Below are 16,530 nucleotides of genomic sequence, written 5' to 3' on the forward strand. Positions count from 1 at the left end.
ATGCTTACAAAGGGAAACTGATATAGACACACACACACAATCACACAGAGATACAACTAACAGTACCTCTTTCAGCAACTAAGGCAGAGTATATGGCATTGATTTCAGCAAGTAAATAAACATTATGGCTCCCAAATTAATGATAGTAACATCTCCAGTTTCTTACGAAGGTGTTAGACAATAATGCAACTACATATTTATCAAAAGCAGTGGCAAAAAAGGTCACACCAAAAGCAAGATAACAACAAATATCGATTCACAGATAGAAAATTTACTAAGTCGAAATACCCGTGGAAACATCTCAACTGGTCAGATGCTTGTTGATGTGATGGAACAGCCACTGGTTAAATCCTAGCATTATAACTGATTGTTGACTTTGGACAACGACATCCAGCTAGCTTAGATTCTGCTGAGGATGCTGGAAGTTGTGTGGCTGCATTCTATAATGTTTGCCATATTAGACATATTGTTGTGTACACCCTGTTATGTGCTATATTATGTAAAGGAAAGTTGCTACTCACCAAATAGTGGTGACGCTAAGTCACAGTTAGTCACAACAAAAAGACTGTCGCATATAAGCTTTCGGCCAGTATGTTGTGCCTATCTGCGACTCAGCATCTCTGCAATATGGTGAGTGGCAACTTTTCTTTTCATAATGTTGTTACATTCCATCCTGGATTTTACACTGTAACGTGCTATGTTATATTTGGTCTGCAATGGACAGCACTGTTAAATAATACTTTTAAAACTGAAATTGTCCTGAGCCACAGCATAAAATAATTGTTGTATAGAGTGTTACATTATTTAAATATTGTTGTTTTGATCATAAACCAAAAGGTTAGATTTACGCAGCTCTCCACTCCTGTCACTTGCCAGCTAACCTCTTCAGTTCACCATAGCAGCTGCATATCACACCATTGGCAAGTTTTCTCTGAACTAATATCTCTATGCCTGTCCCTCTGATTCATTCCCTCTGCTACTCCTTCTTTATTTATTCTGCTTCCACGACAGCAAAATTTGTCCATCTCTGCAAGAGAATCTTGTCCCAAGTTTAACATAAACCTCTGGCATGTCAACCACCTGCACACGCTTTTACCTGTTTGCTTTCCATTTATGCACACTTTATAGCCATTAATTAGCACATGTTACATTTCATTAATCAGTCAACTCAGTTACTGTTCTTTTTTGGCAACTTATGCTATGCCATTAGCAGGTTAAACACTTAACACCTGCAATCATTTGTATGGTGCATAATTTTAGTTTGTAAATTGCATTTACTATTCATTTGCACAATGATGCAGCCCAAGTGCATCAATGGTACTATCTGTATCTATGAATACGCTAGACTCTCGCTAATCCAGCCCTCAGTGGTCTGGCCTCTCAGTAATCTGGCGCACATCCAAAAACAACTGCACAATGAAGTATCATACGCAACAGTGCTTAATTAAACAAAGCATTATATACTGTATTTGAAATTGTAGCTTTCTTTACAGTTCGGAATCATGTCTTCTAAAAGGAAACACGTTACGCTAGACCTCAAGCAGAAACTCGAAATTTTAGATAAGTTAAATCCAGGTTCTTTGCAGAAAGCCATTGCTGCTACATTCAGTGTTGGATGAGCTACTACTATTTATGACATCAAAAAGATAGAAGATGTTATTCGACAGTACTCAAGACAAATGGACAGTGAGTTGGGAAAATGGAAGGTTACGAGATAGAGCAAGAATGAAGAACTGGACATAGCTGTTTATAGATGGTTCATACAACAACGCAATAAAGGAATTCCAGTCAGTGGCCCGATTATAAAGGAAGAAGCAGTTGCATTTAACAAACAACTTGGTGGTAGTAACTTGTTTGCAGTGAGCGAAGGTGGCTATCAAACTGGAAAAAACGACATGGCATTTGGCAGCTGACAGTCACCGGGGAAAGTCACTCAGATAATGATAAGGATGCTGATGAGTTTGTAAACAAGATATGGAAGACAATGGAGGAAGAAGATTTAACTGCTGACACCTTGTATAATGCTGATAAAACAGGATTCTTTTACAAGATGCTTCCTTTAAAAAATTAGCCACCAAGAACGAGAAGGAAGCTTATGGTTACAAGCAACAGAAACAGTGTGTAACATTAATGGCGTGTTGTAATGCAAATGGGAGTCATAAACTACCGCTTATGGTGACTGGAAAATCCCAAGATCCACAATGGTTTCAACACACTGACATAAATACTCTACCAGTGCAGTATCACCCTCAGAAGCAAGCGTGGATGGATAGACAAATATTCTCTCCATGGTTCCATGGAACGTTTGTACCAGCAATGAGAAAAGAACTAAAGAAGAAAAAGCTTCCACTGAAAGATATCCTTATAATTGACAATGCTCCCAGTCATCCTTCAGATGTTTCTCTAAAGTCCGATAGTATACAAGCACTCTTTCTTCCACCAAATGTGACAGCCCTAATTCAGCCCATGGACCAGGGAATTTTGGAATCAATTAAACGTCATTATCGATATTCACTTCTCGTCTCCTTGCTGAATGGAAGGGAAAACAACTCTATTGAGACTATGCTGAAGGTGTGGAAAGCAATTAACATATGCGATGTTGTTTTTCAAGCAGCTGAAGCATGGGATAAAGTGGAGGGCACTACCATAATGAAGAGCTGGAGAAAATTGTGGCCATCCATTGATGCCGAGTTGGATCCAGTGGTTAGTGACAGTGATGGGCCAGTCAATTTGGAATTATCAATTACTTTGTACACTGACATGTGCCACAACCTTCCGGGAGGAGAAGAAATTGATTATGAAGGTGTTACTGAGTGATTGAATGAGGGAAATTGTGATATGGACCAAACTTTGACCAACGAATAAATAATCAAAAGCGTGCAAGAAAGTAATGATAAAAGTGATGAAAAAGAGGACACAGGAGGAGAGAGGATGAAGATTTCTCACACTGCTGGTGCTGAAGCTGCCGAGGTCTTCCTGGAGTACATTATGCAACAACCAGATACATGCAGTACCGATGTAATGCTTGTAAAGCGGTTGCATGATAAAGCATGCCACCGTCACGTATCATCATTGCGGCAATTAAAATTTAGGGACATGTTTCATAATGAGTGATACGACTGTATAATTATGTACATTATACACTCAAGGACTAAGTTTCCTTTGAAAATTAATGTATTTTTTAATTTAATAAAGCATATGCTCTATGTTTTAAAATTGTATCCTTCAGTTTAATAAAGTACGGTACACTATATCCCCTATGTTTTCAAAATGAATAAAAAACAAAATAAATGAATAAAATAAATTTAAGGCACACAATAATCTGGCAGTCCCGCTAATCCGGCACCATGTGTGCCAGGAATGGCCGGATTAGTGAGGGTCTAGTGTATATAATACATATAAGATAAGGTAAAACCTTTGGAAATGAAGACAAACCTATACAATCATGTAGTCCTATTCCCAGCTTATAGCCCTCAGGACACTGGCACTCATATCTTCCAGGGGAATTAACACACTGTGCATTACCACGGCACGGGCTTGGAACATGTAGGCATTCATTTTCATCTGGAAAAAATAAAAAGAAAGTGTGAAATTCTTTAGTTTACGCAAACATACGTCACAGCAAATTTTTATGACAACCGATTACCTATACACTGATGAGAGGCTATGTCGTATCTGTAGCCTTGATTGCAGCGGCATTCAAAACTGCCAGGCAGATTCATGCATGTTCCGTGATTACACATCAGAGGCATGAGATGACATTCATCTATATCTTCCATTTTGTTATTCAGTGGGTTTTCTATCTGCCCAGGCATTTTTGTCCCACAAAGCAACTTGTATTCATCTGTAGGGAAGAATAAAAGACAGCATGAAATAATGTGTCGTATGAAATGACACACAAAGTGCCATTATGGGCATGTTATGATAACATTCCCATTTATTACCAGATATACAGAAGATGCAAAATGAGTCAGTGAAAGGAACTGTGAAAATAAACTTAAAAAACATCATACTGAAATACATGCTAATCTTCAAGACCAGGAGATTAAGTTTGCAGCTCACTTTCAGTGTAATCCCAAGACAACTGATGTGAGTCCTTCCCTATGATGTCATAAAGATATATAACAACCATAAAAACACTATCCAGGAATGGTTTCCTGATAAGGTGACTCATATGATCAGTACAATTGAATGTCATGTTATGTTTTAAAATAAAGCATATAAATAAGCATTCACCATTATCACCCTACCACTTTCATTTTTAACACCAAATTCCAATTTTTTATTGTTATTCACATACTTAACATTTTATTTGTGCTTTTTTCTTTTCATGTGTTTTGGGACATTGTTTTCTCCACCCTGTGATTGTCACATGGGCAAAGAGTACAAAATGCAAACAGACCTTCCCTAGACTTGATACTCCATGAAAACTGTTCTGAATATTGCTTCAAGAAAACAGAGTTAGTTTTTGGTCACAATGAAAAACAAAATACCAAATCAAAATGGTATGAATATAAAGAATAAGATATACGTTAAATAACCACTTACCCAAAAATAATGGCTTTCAAGGATATGAGTAACAGAATAACACATATAACCATCCACTCTAAGGATTTATACCAATTTTAAAAATGTTGAAGAATAAGGAACTTTTTAGAATTTTTTTTTCTTGTGGGTATATACATCCTTATATGTTTTAAGAAAGGCAACATGGTCCAAACAAGCTGTAATGTATTACAATAAATATATTACAGGCTCCAGAATGAGATTTTCACCTGCAGCAGAGTGTGCGCTCATATGAAACTTCCTGGCAGATTAAAACTGTGTGCCCGACCGAGACTCGAACTCGGGACCTTTGCCTTTCGCGGACAAGTGCTCTGCCATCTGAGCTACCGAAGCACGACTCGCGCCCGGTACTCACAGCCCTACTTCTGCAAAGGTCCTGAGTTCGAGTCTCGGTCGGGCACACAGTTTTAATCTGCCAGGAAGTTTCATATTACAGGCTGTTTGGACCTAGTTTTCTTTCTTTAAAAAAGCAACTTCACTTAAGCACAATGACAACATACATAAACAATTTTAAATAGAGTACAACACAGAGCATTACAGGTATACATTCTACAAAATGTGCCGGATAGAAGAAAAAATGGCAGGGTTTCAAAACAAATGTGTTGAGTTTGAAGAAAATTAGCTAAAATTGGGAGAAAGAGTGGAATAAATGGGAGGTGGCATAAAAAGTGGAAAATCAGGAGTCTTACACCGAAATCAAAAGAAGTCTCATTATCCATGATGAATTTGTTCCTGAATTTTTGCTTTTGAATCAAGTGTTCATCATTGTTCTTTTTATTATTTTTTTTACGGCATCAAGGTTTGCAGGCCAAACTTTTCTCTTCTTCAAAAAATTCTCAAAAATTCTTCATTAAAAAAAAAAAAGACACACACACACACACACACACACATAGAGAGAGAGAGAGAGAGAGAGAGAGAGAGAGAGAGAAACACACACAGATATACACTAAAGTGCCAAAGAAACTGGTATAGGCATGCGTATTCAAATACAGATATATGTAAACAGGCAGAATACAGCACTGTGGTCGCCAATGCCTATATAAGACAACAAGTGTCTTGTGCACAGTTGTTAGATTGATTGGTGCTGCTACAATGGCAGGTTATCAAGATTTAAGCGAGTTTGAACATGGTGTTATAGTCAGTGCACGAGCGATGGGACACAGCATCTCCAAGGTAGCGATGAACTGGGGATTTTCCTTATGAACATTTCAGGAGTGTACCGTGAATGTCAGCAATCTAGTAAAATATCAAATCTCCGACATTTCTGCTGTTCGAAAAAGATCCTGCAAGAATGGGACCAACAATGACTGAAGAGAATCGTTCAACGTGACAGAAGTGCAACCCTTCCCCAAACTGCTGCAGATTTCAATGCTGGGCCATCAACATGTGTCAGCATGCCAACCACTCAATGGACCATCATCAATATGGGTTTTCGGAGCCGAAGGCCTACTCGTATAACCTTGATGACTGCACAACACAAAGTTTTACGCCTTGCCTGGGCCCGACAACACTGACATTCGACTGTTGATGACTGGAAACATGTTGCCTGGTCAGACAAGTCACGTTTCAGATTGTATTGAGTGGATGGATGTGTAAAGGTATGGAGACAACTCATGAATCCATGGACCCTGCATCTCAGCAGGGGTGATACATCTAGATACGACTCTGACAGGTGACATGTACTTAAGCATCCTGTCTGATCACCTGCATCCATTCATGTCCACTGTGCATTCCGACGGACTTGGGCAATTCCAGCAGGACAATGCGACACTCCACATGTCCAGAATTGCTACAGAGTGGGCTCCAGGAACACTCTTCTGAGTTTAAGCACTTTCACTGCCCATCAAACTCCCCAGAGATGAACATTATTGAGCATATCTGGGATGCCTAGCAACATGCTGTTCAGATGAGCTCTCTGACCCCTCGTACTCTTACGGATTTATGGACAGCCCTGCAGGATTCAATGGTGTTAATTCCCACCAGCACTACTTCAGACATTAGTCGAGTCCATGCCACAATGTGTTGCGGCACTTCTATGTGCTCGCAGGGACCCTACATGATATTATGCAAATGTATCAGTTTCTTTTGCTCTTCAGTTTATATACAAGTTACATATAACATCAAAATATATTTTTAATTCTATTCGATCTTGGAGTTTTTGTATATTCACATGGTCTAAAAATTCTGGCACTGAATAGAAGCAGTGATCTAATAAGAATGCTGTTAGAGATTTATAAAACAGTGAAAATGTTGAAATAATTTTATTTCATGTGGCAGACAATTAAACTTGTACATCCATATAGCAATATTTGTAGTGGAGGCTTTAAAGGCTGTGCTGTCGTTACTTACTGGACATGGAGTTTGTCTTTTTGACTGGTATCATATTCATGTAGCATTTTTATTTATCTCCTTTAAATTCTTTCTAACTTGTTTACACGTAACTATAACAAAAATGCAGGGAAATGGGAAGACCACAGACTTCTGAAAGATGGGCTGCAGGAATCTGTTTGTCTTGCATGGTGCATTGCTCTTTAGCTCTCTTTTGGGCAAGAAGATGACTGAGCTAGCAGGTGTTGTACCCCAGAATATAATCCCATACTGTAGAATGCTGTGTAACTTGGCACAGTATGAAATGTGAAGAGGTGGAAGCTTGCTTTGTGCGCAAGTAAATGTAGGCTGCAACATTTTTCTCTGTTATGTGCGTCTGCCATTTAAAATCATGTTGAAGCCACAGGCCTAAAAATTTTGTTTCCAGTGAGAGTGTAATGTCACCACCATTTATTATCCCAGGGATGTTGGAGGCTTCGCATTTAAACATAAATTAAGAACAAACAAGGGAAAATCCAGGATGGAATGTAACAATTTTATGAGAAGGAAAGTTGCCACTCACCATATAGCAGAGATGCTGAGTCGCAGATAGGCACAATAAAAAGAGTTTCACACTTAAAGCTTTCAGCCAATGGCCTTTGACTTGACAACAACAGACACACATATGCGCACGCGCGCGCACACACACACACACACACACACACACGCAAACGAAACTCACACACATGACTGCAGTCTCATGCAACTGAACCACACTGCAAGCAGCAGCACCACTGCGTGATGGGAGTGGCGACTGGGTGGGGGTAAGGTGGAGGCTGGGGTAGGGAGGGGGACAGATAGTGTGGTGGAGATGGCGGACAGTGAAATGCTACTGGTTAGGCGGAGGGCGGGGGAGTGGTGGGGAGGAGGAGGGGGGAGGGGGAAGACAGTGGAAAAAAATAAAAACAAAGACTGGGCTTGGTAGTGGAATGATGGCTGTTTAGTGCTGGAATGGGAGCAGGGAAGGGGCTGGATGGGTGAGGACAGCGACTAACGAAGGTTGCAGTCAGGAGGGTTACAGGAACATAGGGTGTATTCCAGGGAAAGTTCCCATCTGCGCAATTCAGAAAAGCTGGTGTTGGAGGAAGGATCCATATGGCACAGGCTGTGAAGCAGTCATTGAAATGAAGGACATCATGTTTGGTTGCGTGTTCAGCAACAGGGTGGTCTGCTTGTTTCTTGGCCACAGTTTGTCGGTGGCTGTTTATGTGGACAGACAGCTTGTTGGTTGTCATGCCTACATAGAATGCAGCACAGTGGTTGCACCTTAACTAGTAGACAACATGATTAGTTTCACAGGTAGCCCTGCCTTTGATGGGATAGGTGGTGCGAGAGTGTATGGGACAGGTCTTGCATCTAGGTCTATTACAAGGGTATGAGCCATGAGGTAAGGGACTGGGAGCAAGGGTTGTGTACGGATGGACAAGTATATTGTGTAGGTTCGGTGGACAGTGGAATACCACTGTGGGAGGGGTGGGAAGGATAGATTTCTCATTTCAGAGCAAGACAAGAGGTAATCGAAACCCTGGTGGAGAATGTAATTCTGTTGCTCCAGTTCAGGGTGGTTTCGAGTTACGAGGGGAATGCTCCTCTGTGGCCAGACAGTGGGACTTTGGGATATGGTGAGAGACTGGAAAGATAAGGCACAGGAGATTTGTTTTTGTACAAATTTAGGAGGATAATTACGGTCAGTGAAGGCTTCAGTGAGACCGTCGTTATATTTCGAGAGGGACTGCTCATCACTGCAGATGCGAGGACCACGGGTAGCTAGGCTGTACGGAAGGAACTTCTTGGTATGGAAGGGGTGGCAGCTGTCGAAGTGGAGGTATTGCTGGTGGTTAGTAGGTTTGATATGGATGGAGCTACTGATGTAGCCATCTTCGTGGTGGAGGTCAACATCTAGGAAGGTGGCTTGTTGGGTTGAGTAGGACCAGGTGAAGAAAATGGGGGAAAAGTTGTTGAGGTTCTGGAGGAATGTGGACAGGGTGTCCTCACCTTTGATACAGGTAGCAAAGATGTCATCAATGAATCTGAACCAGGTGAGGGGTTTAGGATTCTGGGGTTTTAGGAAGGATTCCTCTAGATGGCCCATGAATAGGTTGGCATAGGATGGCACCATGTGAGTGCCCATAGCTGCACCTCAGATTTGTTTGTAGGTAACGCCTTCAAAGGAGACGTAATTGTGGCTGAGGATATAGTTGGTCATGGTAACTAGGAAGGAGATCGTTGGTTTGGAATCTGTCGGGCGTTGAGAAAGGTAGTGTTCAATAGGGGTAAGGCCATGGGCATTATGAATGTTAGTGTACAGGGAGGTGGCATCAATAGTGATGAGCAGGACACAGTATAGTAAAGGGACAGGAACTGTGGAGAGTCTGTGGCGGAAATGGTTGGTATCTTTTATATAAGAGGGTAGGTTCCGGGTAATGGGTTGAAGGTGTTGGTCTACGAGAGCAGAGATTCTCTCAGCGGGGGCACAGTAACCGGCCACAATGGGCATCCTGGTTGGTTAGGTTTATGAACTTTAGGAAGCACGTAGAAGGTAGGAGTGCAGAGAGTGGTAGGGGTGAGTAGAGAGATGAACTCCGGGGAGAGATTCTGGAATGGGTCTAAGGATTTGAGCAGTGACTGGAGATCCTGCTGGATCACGGGAATGGCGTCACTGTGGCAAAGTTGTAGGTGGAAGTATCTGACAGCTTGTAAAGTCCCTCCACCAGGTAATCCTTGCGGTTCAGACAAACAGTTGTGAAGCCTTTGTCCGCAGGTACAATTATAAGGTCGGGATCAGTTTTTAGATGGTGGACTTCGGTTCTTTCTGCGGATGTAAGGTTACTCTGCATGTTGAGGGATTTGGGGAATGATGGTGAGGCAAGGTCTGAAGTTAAGAAATTCTGGAAAGTTAACAGTGGGTGGTTTGGGGGCGGTGGGGGTGGATCACAGTTGGATGGAGGAATGAACTGTGTTAGGCAAGGTTCAATATTGGTCTTTGGTTGAGTCTGATTGGTGGGATTGGTGGCAAAAAAGTGCTTTGACTTTAGGAACCAGGAGAAGGAGAGGAGGTCTTTAACAAGTCCTGCATGACTGAATTTAGGAGTGGGGCAAAAGGTGAGGCACTTGGAAAGAACTGATACTTCTGTGGAGCTAAGGCTTCTGGAGGAAAGGTTCATAACTGTGTTGTGGGTCTGTTTGGGTTCTGGATTCTATGTGGTGGTGGGAGGGAGTTTTGGAGGGTGGGGTAAGTGTAGTAGGTCTGTGAGACAGGGTTAAGTCAGCTATGAGGGAGGTGGGGGAGGTTTGGAGGTTGTTGTAGAGGTGGTGGACAGTGGTACTCCAGGGCGGGAGTAGGAAGTGAGCAGGATGGAGTGCTTTTTGAGGTGGTATTGTGCATGTTGCTCAAGTTCCTGCAGGGCAAGAGTTTCAATGTGTGTTATGGGTTCCAGGAATTTGGGATTGCATAGTAGGAGAATCTTTCAGATGGAGAAAAGGTACTGCAAGGAGGTTTGGGCTTGGCTGATATGGTTTGGCAGCACTCTGTTGGTGAGGGCTAAGGATTGGCAGAATTTGAACAGAACAGGTGGAAGTCATTGTGGAAGGAGGGGTGACAGCCAGATATGGGTAATTTGACGGTAATGCCATTAGGGGGGATTCCATGAGACAAGCAACAATGCAGGAACAGTATGTGGGGCTGGGGTCTGGCTAGGGATAAGAAGACTTTTCTGTATTGATGCAGATGGAAGGAGCAAGGATCCATGTTGATGGAAAATGTGAAAAATTATGTAAATAATGCAGAATAATGTCCGAAAAAAATCACAAAAATACAACCATATATATGTGAAAATACATGAAAATCCTTGCGTAACAGAAGAGATACTGAATTTAAATGATGAAAGGAGAAAATATAAAAATGCAGTAAATGAAGCAGGCAAAAAGGAATACAAACGTCTCAAAAATGAGATCGACAGGAAGTGCAAAATGGCTAAGCAGGGATGGCTAGAGGACAAATGTAAGGATGTAGAGGCACATATCACTAGGGGTAAGATAGATACTGCCTACAGGAAAATTAAAGAGACCTTTGGAGAAAAGAGAACCACTTGCACGAATATCAAGAGCTCAGATGGAAACCCAGTTCTAAGCAAAGAAGGGAAAGCAGAAAGGTGGAAGGACTATATAGAGGGTCTATACAAGGGTGATGTTCTTGAGGACAATTACAGAAATGGAAGAGAATGTAGATGAAGATGAAATAGGAGATATGATAATGCGTGAAGAGTTTGACACAGCACTGAAAAACCTAACTCGAAACAAGGTCCCGGGAGTAAACAACATTCCATTAGAACTACTGGCGGCCTTGGGAGAGCCAGTCCTGACAAAACTCTTCCATCTGGTGAGCAAGATGTATGAGACAGGCTAAATACCCTCAGATTTCAAGAAGAATATAATAATTCCAATCCCAAAGAAAGCAGGTGTTGACAGATGTGAAAATTACCGAACTATTAGTTTAATAAGTCACGGATGCAAAATACTAACGCGAATTCTTTACAGACGAATGGAAAAACTGGTAGAAGCCGACCTCGGGGAAGATCAGTTTGGATTCCGTAGAAATATTGGAACACGTGAGTCAATACTGACCCTACGACTTATCTTAGAAGAAAGATTAAGGAAAGGCGAACCTATGTTTCTAGCATTTGTAGACTTAGAGAAAGCTTTTGACAACGTTAACTGGAATACTCTCCTTCAAATTCTGAAGGTGGCAGGGGTAAAATACAGGGAGCGAAAGGCTATTTACAATTTGAACAGAAACCAGATGGCAGTTATAAGAGTAGAGGGGCATGAAAGGGAAGCAGTGGTTGGGAAGGCAGTGAGACAGGGTTGTAGCCTGTCCCCGATGTTATTCAATCTGTATATTGAGCAAGCAGTGAAGGAAACAAAATAAATATGCGGAGTAGGTATTAAAATCCATGGAGAAGAAATAAAAACTTTCTAATTCTGTCAGAGACAGCAAAGGTCTTAGAAGAGCAGTTGAACGGAATTGATAGTGTATTGAAAGGAGGATATAAGATGAACACCAACAAAAGCAAAACAAGGATAATGGAATGTAGTCAAATTAAGTCGGGTGATGCTGCGGGAATTAGATTAGGAAATGAGACACTTAAAGTAGTATGTGAGGTTTGCTATTTGGGAGCAAAATAACTGATGATGGTCGAAGTAGAGAGGATATAAAATGTAGACTGGCAATTCTTCCTGAAGAAGAGGAATTTGTTAACATCGAGCATAGATTTAAGTGTCAGGAAGTCGTTTCTGAAAGTATTTATATGGAGCGTAGCCACGTATGGAAGTGAAACATGGACGATAACTAGTTTGGACAAAAAGAGAATAGGAGCTTTTGAAATGTGGTGCTACAGAAGAATGCTGAAGATTAGATGGGTAGATCATATAACTAATGAGGGGGTCTTGAATAGGATTGGGGAGAAGAGAAGTTTGTGGCACAACTTGACTAGAAGAAGGGATCGGTTGGTAGGACATGTCCTAAGGCATCAAGGGATCACCAATTTAGTATTGGAGGGCAGCGTGGAGGGTAAAACTCGTAGAGGGAGACCAAGAGATGAATACACTAAACAGATTGAGAAGGATGTAGGTTGCAGTAGGTACTGGGAGATGAAGAAGCTTGCACAGGGTAGAGTAGCATGGAGAGCTGCATCAAACCAGTCTCAGGACTGAAGACCACAACAACAACAACAATCACTGGTAAATGTAAAGTGACTAGAAATCCTCTGAAGGCTTTTAAGAAAAGGAGAACTGTTGGAAAGCCAAAGGCAGGTGTTATTACAGTAAACAATAAAGATGATAACCAAGTGTGTGAACCTAACCTTGCTGGTACACCAGATCATTACAATGAAAGTCAGAAAGAAAGAAAGAACGTTTGCAGAGGAAGCTGGCCTCAATTAGTGAAAAGCAGGAATGTTTTATGGTCGAATTGGATGTGAGTGAAATGTTTGATATGTCAGTTCTCAATGGAATTTTTGCTAACGAAGTAAGATGTACTCAGTGTAGTGATGATGGTTTGGAACTCACTATAAAAAAATCATGTAGTACAGTATGACACAAACAGAAAGATTGGGGTATAAACAGCCCAATTTTACATTCATTGGACTTGTATGCTATCATTCAGTTCCTGATGTACCTGCTGAAAATCCTTTAGGACAACACAATCTGTGAAGAAAATATGACAAACATATGCAGCAACTCATCTTTAAAAAGACTACAACGACTGCTATTCTCACAAGACGTGTAATCTGAATCATTGTCAAATGGTTCATGTCCATCATTTGTATACTCATCATGAACTTTGTAAATCATTTGCTCCAAACTTTTCTCCTCCTCACTGCACATTTGAAAAAAGTCAATCCAAAAGCACACAAAATGCTCGAAACAGGGACAACTTGAACATCACCTAATGCTCACGAAACAAGAAATAATAAGAAGGTTTCACAACTAAAGAATTTTTATGCTGATACTGCTAAAGCCATCTAGCAATCACAGTAGAACCTACGAAGTATCCAGACCTCTCAGAAGTTGGCAGGAGCTGTAAATATACGTTCAACAATGCAAAAAATCATAATAACTGACTTAACTTAATATAATGTTTTTATATTATAACTTTGTTTGAATTTCCCGGTTTTTCCCCGGTTGTTCAAGGTTATGTAAGATTCATGGTTTTCAAGGATTCAAGGATTGCTAACCACCCTGAAAGGCAAATTTTCTACAGCAGTATGTTTAATGATCTGAGGAAAAGACTAATAAAATGTTTTGTGAGTTGTGTCCTCCTGTATGGCACTGAAACATGAACATTGAGGAGGACAGATAGGGCAAGACTGGAGGCTTTTGACATGTGGACACGGCGAAGGATGGAAAGAGTGAAGAATGATGAGGTACTGAGAAGAGTGGGAGATCAAAGGTAATTATTGAATGTGATAAAAAGAAGGAAACAAAATAGGACTGAACATTTATTAAGAAAGAAGGAGTGGCATATAAAAACAGCATTAGACAGGTATGTGGAAAGGAAGAGGAGGTAAGGGGCAAAAACATTTCAGAGCCTAGACGATGTGATGGACAGCAACACACACACACACACACACACACACACACACACACACACACACACACACACACACACACACCACTGAGAAGGAAGCAATGGATTGCAGGAAATGGAGACAGAAAAGACCTGCTAATATAGCAGGAAACTGATGGTGTATGTACAGTACAGTGGCTTAAAGCAACAGTTTAATTTATACTGCCGTACTACAAAAATGTATCACAAGTGCATGCTATTCTGAATTACATATTAGTGACATGTTTAGGTAGAATAAGATGCCTCAAAAATGGCCAAGAATGATATAATAAATCATATTTGTTGACTCACCTGTTCCCTGTTTGGGGCATGGTTGCCCTGGCTCGCCCCAGGCAGCTCCCATTGAACAACAGCACACTTTCCGTGTTTGGTTGTGCGACATAGGTGACGAGCAACGCCAGCCTTCACATTCGAGGTAGCACTGAGCCTTTCTCATATCTACACATTGTTCTGTAATCATAAATGAAACAGTTAAGTTTAACAATATAAATCAGGATGGACTGCTACTCACCACACAGAGGAAGTGTTGAGGCACATTTAAAAGTAGGCTGTTGAGAAACATCAGCTATCAGGAAATTCCTTCATCTGGTGAAAGACACACACACACACACACACACACACACACACACACACACACACACACACAACCACTGTTGTCTCCAGGTGCTGTGGCTCAAAACATAAATAAAATGAAATAAAAAGATGGTAATTGTGCGGAGTGCAGGTTGGTAGGTAGAGAGGGAGGTCAGCATGGTGTGTGTGTGTGTGTGTGTGTGTGTGTGTGTGTGTGTGTGAATAGGGCAAGAAGTGCTGTGATGTGTGATGCAGGCAGAAACAGGGAAATGTGAAAATATGTGTGGATGAAAGGTGGTGACAGGATCATTTTAAAGTTCTAAGAACATGGGGTAGAGGTTGCGCACTTTGTGAACATACTCTTGTGTTTTGTATGCAAGCCCGACTGTCACCACAAGAGAGTACAGAAGTCGGTGTGTCACAAGGTGTTTGGTAAGCACATGGAAAGTGTGTGCGGTTTGGGAGGGCACAAGGAAACAGGGAAGGTAGAGGAAGGAATGGACAGACACTACTGTGTAATTGAATGGTACAGAAAATAGTAACAGCTGGAAACAGCACTGGATTTCATGACAGAAGATAAGACACTACGCTAATTCAAACAGTGGGACAATCCACAATGCAGTAGCAATATTAATTAGAATAGACTGCTACTCACCACACAGAGGAGGCACTGAGTAACAGGCAGACATATTTAAAGTAGACTGATGGAAGATACCAACTTTCAGACAAAGTGCTTCATCATATGAGAGACAAACACACAGATACTAACTGTTACTAAATATATATATAATGTTTTGGCCATGGCTGCTGTGGCCTTCTAGTTAATATTCATTGACTATTGCATTCTTCCTGTTTAAGAAGCACAGGGATACTTAATAAAGGGCTAATCACATGTGTAAACTAGAAATGAAGGCTCGCTTGGCATGTAATATTACCCCTATTAATGGGGAGGCATGATTCTAAAATTCAAATAAGTTACAAAGAGGAATGGTTGTTAAGACATTCTTTTACTGTATCTTATAATTTCTGAATTTCCTTATTTTCTTTCCTTATGTCTGCAAGAGACTTGTTGAAGAGTTTTGCACAATTATTTAGAGCTCCGCCATATACTTAATGTCATATTGAACAGTCAATGTGCAAATTGTTTTCCATCCATTTTCTGTCATTTTATATTTCATAATAACTAGTCCAAACAGAATTTACTATTGGCTATAAATATCATTAAAATGTAATTGTACTTCTGGTTGAAAACGCATCAGAATGATCCACTCTTATCTATCATGAAATTTCATAAGCACTCACTTTCATTTGGTGTATCAGCTATATACAATACTTTAATCATGACAGATCACCATTAACCTAGAACATGAATTACGACTACCTTTTTAACTACAATTAAAATAATTAATTTATTAACTGACTGTTCCATAGTTCTCGGTAGAATATGTCATGTATTATGAATGAAACACACGCAACACTGGTGTAACATCCTATAACATTTATCATTGTAGAATTTATTATGATAAATATTGCAGAATATTACACCAGTGTTATGTGTGTTTATTTATTATTGTAGAATTTATTATTATAAATACTGTAGAACATTACACCAGTGTTGTGTGTGTTTCATTAATAATAACAAATTTACTTTCCTATATGTATAGTAAGTTATCAACATTTTTATCAGACTAAGATCTCGCAAGATCTGAGAGTGCACTGGAACAATTCTCTTTGTGTATCACTTTATAAGAGATAACTGTGTCACCTACCAGTACGCTTAGATTATTAGCAATATAATCTTTGGAGCTATTAACATACATTAGCAATAGTACTCCTAAACTACATATAGTAGTTCACATATGGTCAGGAACAGTTTGCACTCAGGAGCGAACTCGTGG

At 40.5% G+C, this 16,530-nt stretch overlaps 1 protein-coding gene across 1 annotated transcript in view; it reads right to left on the bottom strand.

Moving 5' to 3' along the window:
• The window catches only part of LOC126198519 (fibrillin-2-like), a 732,236-nt gene that overhangs the window by 160,843 nt on the left and 554,863 nt on the right, over positions 1-16,530 (bottom strand). Inside the window, exons 34-36 of the mRNA XM_049934905.1 lie at positions 14,351-14,509; positions 3,647-3,844; positions 3,436-3,564 (exon numbers count right to left, since the gene is read on the bottom strand). Coding sequence (XP_049790862.1) covers positions 3,436-3,564; positions 3,647-3,844; positions 14,351-14,509 — 486 coding nt within the window. The remainder of the gene's footprint in view (positions 1-3,435; positions 3,565-3,646; positions 3,845-14,350; positions 14,510-16,530) is intronic.

Source organism: Schistocerca nitens, chromosome 8 (assembly GCF_023898315.1).
Source record: "Schistocerca nitens isolate TAMUIC-IGC-003100 chromosome 8, iqSchNite1.1, whole genome shotgun sequence".
NCBI classification, from domain to species: domain Eukaryota; kingdom Metazoa; phylum Arthropoda; class Insecta; order Orthoptera; family Acrididae; genus Schistocerca; species Schistocerca nitens.